This window comes from Lagopus muta, chromosome 1 (genome assembly GCF_023343835.1).
Source record: "Lagopus muta isolate bLagMut1 chromosome 1, bLagMut1 primary, whole genome shotgun sequence".
NCBI lineage: Eukaryota > Metazoa > Chordata > Aves > Galliformes > Phasianidae > Lagopus > Lagopus muta.
The window spans coordinates 138,857,603-138,861,435 of NC_064433.1; the positions used below are offsets into that span (position 1 = coordinate 138,857,603).

Genomic DNA, 3,833 nt, shown 5'->3' on the forward strand with positions numbered 1-3,833 from the left:
GCAATAGTTGGCAGAACATTCAAGCATTGGGATAAACACATAGCACAAGTCACCTGCTTAGTCAACACTCTGGGATCTGCCAATTGACATGGCCCAGCCCAATCCAGCCTCTTACGTACCATAGGAGGTGATAGAGGCCTTGTAGTACATAAAAATGTATGAGGGACATAAAACTTTTTGCTTTACCCCAGCCTTGGGCAAAAGCAAGCCCACCCATGGGACTGATTTTGCTCACAGCCCTGAGTTCACTTGGTGGGAAATGCAAAAAACAGAAACAGGGACATTCAGCGTGTACTGGAAGGAGACCTGGTGCTGGGAGAGAACAGTCAGTAGTTTTACGTGTATGTGCACACACATACACATATCTGTATATGATGTTGTTGTTTATTGGTTGTATAGATATATATACATATCTGTATTGCACAACATGGGCATGATGTCATGATGTGGAATAAGCGCTGACTGCTCTCATGGTCGTCCGTAAGTGTGGACATCATGCAGTGAACTGATGGAAGTGGGAAAGCTTCTAAAGGAGAACTAGAGTTCCCCAAACGCTCCAGTCCTTCCCACGCCGTTTCCAGGAGGGAGAGACAAAGTGACGTAGTGATGGAAGCACGTTCCTTATTGCTCTGCATTGCCAAGCCTGCAGCACGGTTAGGAGACTCTCCCTTTCTCGTTTGTCTGATGTATTCTCTCATAGACACTGTGTGTCCTCCTCCATGGCACACAGCTCCCCAGCGGTGCTGACCTCCACATTCTTGGTCCACTAGAGGTTCTATTGTTCACCCAGTCTCACTGCTCTTCCACAGGTGCACGTACTTTTCTTCTCTTTTCCTGACTCTAGTGGCTTTTTGCGTGTATCATCAGCAATTTCTGACTGCCTGCAAAAGTCAGGCTGAGTGGATCGCTCTGGGGGCTGACAGAATAAGTCAGTGAGTGGTGAGAGAAGACGCTTCAGACCTGGGTTTGACTTCCCAGAAAGATCTGCAATTTCTATAGTAATTCTCGCAAAGTTCTGTTGTTTTTCTACTGGAGATGGGTCTTCCTTTCTCACGCAAATGCTAGCTTCACCTAGCATTGCACCTCTGCAACAAAAAGAAAGGGGTTTTAGACAAGAGTCAAAATTTGTATGACTTAAGAGACAAATGTCAAAGAAATTTCTCAACACAAATCCCAGCCGAGGACTGTCCACAGCTCTCACTGCAAGTGCTTCCTGGCACAGAGCAGCCATCTAGCAAAGATTACTGGAGAAACAACTCACTCTTGTCTCTTCTTCAGCAGATGTCTTGCCAGGTAACCCAAAGCTGCCAGAACAACCAGAGAGAGCAGGACGGCAAGCACTGCAACTGCAGACTGATTTTCTCCCCGTTTCTGATTCACACCCTCTGCTGTTCTCACACCGCCAGCACCTGGAGAACACGAGACAGTGCAACGCACTCATGAGTTCTGCACTACTGATGGCATCACAGTGTCTTGGAGAAGTGCAAGTCATTATAGTATTCATTACTGTCCCTGATTCTCACGTCTTATTAGCAGAGGATGAGGATGATCTCTTACAGTCCTCCTGAGCAAGAGCCCACTTGCAAGGGAGAGGCTGAGAAATCACTACCTCCAGCCGTGTCTCAGGGAAGGAATAGGCGTGCATTGCATGTGTTGTACTTCCAAGGACCCAAAGCAGGATTCTGCAAGGTAAGCTGACAGCCATCCTCTAAGGCCAGCTCTGCCACTACAGACAGAACAGCTCCTGCTGCATGTCTGAATGCACCTTCTCAGCTTTGCATGGCAGTAAACACACACTGCACAGAAGCTCTCCCCAGCAGTTGACAGTATCTTCCTCTCCAGAAGGTAAACAAAGACAACATACCTCTGGGATACTCTTCAGGCTCAAAACCAAGATCCATCTGAGAACGTGGAACAGGAATCTTGGGTTCAACAGCTACAGGTAAACAGAGAGAGGAGGAACATTTGCATTACTGATGGTGTGATCTTCATAATCAGCAGCTGCAGATGGGTCAGGCTGGCCTTCTAGATGCACCTGGCATCACTCTGAGGAAACCTAGACACACCACTTACCCATGGGATGCCTCCAAGGCTCAACATCAGGAACCCACTGAGAAGCTGCAGAGCCAGCACCTGAGGCCACCTCTGCAAACAAAGACAGAAGATAACAGCTCCTGACATACATTGCAATTCATCTGTTCAGCCTTGAATGGCAGCAAACACTCTTACTCACAGACACTTGCTTCCCTCTTCCACTCACAAGCATGTGGCAAATGGGTACCAGGTGCCAAAAGACGCACCATATGCACACAAAACAATCCATGTTCAGGTTGGCTGGGAGAAAGGCTCCCCAGGAAGCTCTAAACTCTGCCCCAAATGCTGCTGTCTTTGCCATCAGCACTTCAAGACACATAAGGCTGGGGCTGCTGGCAAACACAGCTGTGCAGGGCGAAGAATCCCAGGGCACATCTCTGTGCTCTCCTGATGTCTACTCTGCTTTTCCCCACACCCCAGCATCAGCAAAGAACATTGTAAGATACATTCCACAGGAAGACAAGGCTGAAAGCACATGCTGACCCCGTGAAATGAACAAAGACAGAGCACTCACCCCTGGGGTAGCCTTGAGGCCGATAAACATGGCGCAGTCCAGATACGTGGCGTACAGGCATATCTGTAAAGAAAGAAAAGATAGACTTCCTTTCCATACTGTGCCTGGCTTCCAGGTAAGGAGACTGCTGGGCATGCCAGGGAATCACGAAGTGTTGTGAGAGACAGACATAGGTCCAGATTCTGTTAGGTCCAGTGCAGGGGCCTAGGTGAATCATGCACAGGAATCATACACATCTCCAAGGAAAAACATAGCCCTGGGATTCTCACCATGTTCCAGATCGGCTTCCACAGGATATGCTCCGTACATGTTGCCAACACGTTCATCTGGAATAGAGAACAAAGCAGAAGTGCTGTCAAGACCTGTTGCCATATGCTTCTTCATATGGGACCTGCAGTGACAGGAGATGGACTGTGTGATCCACCGGCAAAATCCAGCTGGCTCCCCATATGCGGGAACAGCCCGCAGCGCTAAGCCTGTCTGCAAGACAGACAGATTGCACTTGTTTACTGGGAGCCTGTGACATCCTCGAAGCATACATAAACCACATGGTGAGCGCATGAAGACAAGAGTGCATTTCCATTCCTCATGTTGCAGAAGCCGCTGGCCGGCAAACGGCTCGGCTGACAACATCCCAGCCCCTACGTGGGGCACAGGGAAGCAGAGTTTGTGTCCGTGCCTGGTTGTTGATGGCAGTGAACCTGCCATCCAAGGCTGCTTTCAAGGGTTTGTTGCCGGTGCCTCCAGCAGAGGCACCAACCTGCCGAGATTTATTGGTCCGCATTGGGCAGCCTGTCCTTGTCCATGGCAAGAGGCCACCAGAAAGAGGAGAAGAAAGAGCAAGCAGCCGCTGGTGGTGGCTGACCCCCATGGTCGCCCCATGGGAGCCCACACCGACAGCCTGCAAGCACCCTCCTTGCACTCTTGAAGCCATGAGCACCAAGTGGCGTCTCTTGGGTACAACACGACATAGTATGGGGCTCCTGGTGATATGACGAGGCACATCCAGTATGACCTCAGGGAGCACCTCAGATGAGGCAGGAAAGCCTGGCAGCCCTATTTTGTAGTGAGTGGGGACTGTGTCTTCCACCAATTGCTGTGCTACCGTGGGCTTGGTTCCTCTCTCTGTCAATATACGTGGACAACCCTATCAGAAGGTCGTGTAAGAGCTAAATAAAAGTGTGGTCCTAAATAAATCTCTGAATCCAGATTCCCCACTATATCC

General features: G+C 49.6%; 1 protein-coding gene across 1 annotated transcript; it reads right to left on the reverse strand.

Annotated features, from left to right (window-relative positions):
- Positions 1–461: 461 nt before the first annotated feature.
- Positions 462–3,479, reverse strand: LOC125701014 (uncharacterized). The gene is made up of 7 exons (XM_048962482.1): positions 3,254–3,479; positions 2,878–2,934; positions 2,609–2,671; positions 2,074–2,145; positions 1,865–1,936; positions 1,262–1,409; positions 462–1,085 (listed from the first exon to the last, which is right to left on the reverse strand). The coding sequence occupies exons 1-7, from the start codon at positions 3,477–3,479 to the stop codon at positions 776–778; spliced, it is 948 nt and encodes a 315-aa protein (XP_048818439.1). The 3' UTR covers positions 462–775.
- Between the last annotated feature and the right edge of the window lie 354 nt (positions 3,480–3,833).

Coding starts and splice junctions, on each gene's coding strand:
- LOC125701014 (XM_048962482.1), bottom strand. CDS start 3,479: ATGGGGGTCAGCCACCACCAGCGGCTGCTTGCTCTTTCTTCTCCTCTT. Junction 2,672..2,877: donor GGAAGCCGATCTGGAACATG/GTGAGAATCCCA, acceptor CTTTCTTTACAG/ATATGCCTGTACGCCACGTA. Junction 1,410..1,864: donor GCCTGAAGAGTATCCCAGAG/GTATGTTGTCTT, acceptor CGTGTTCTCCAG/GTGCTGGCGGTGTGAGAACA.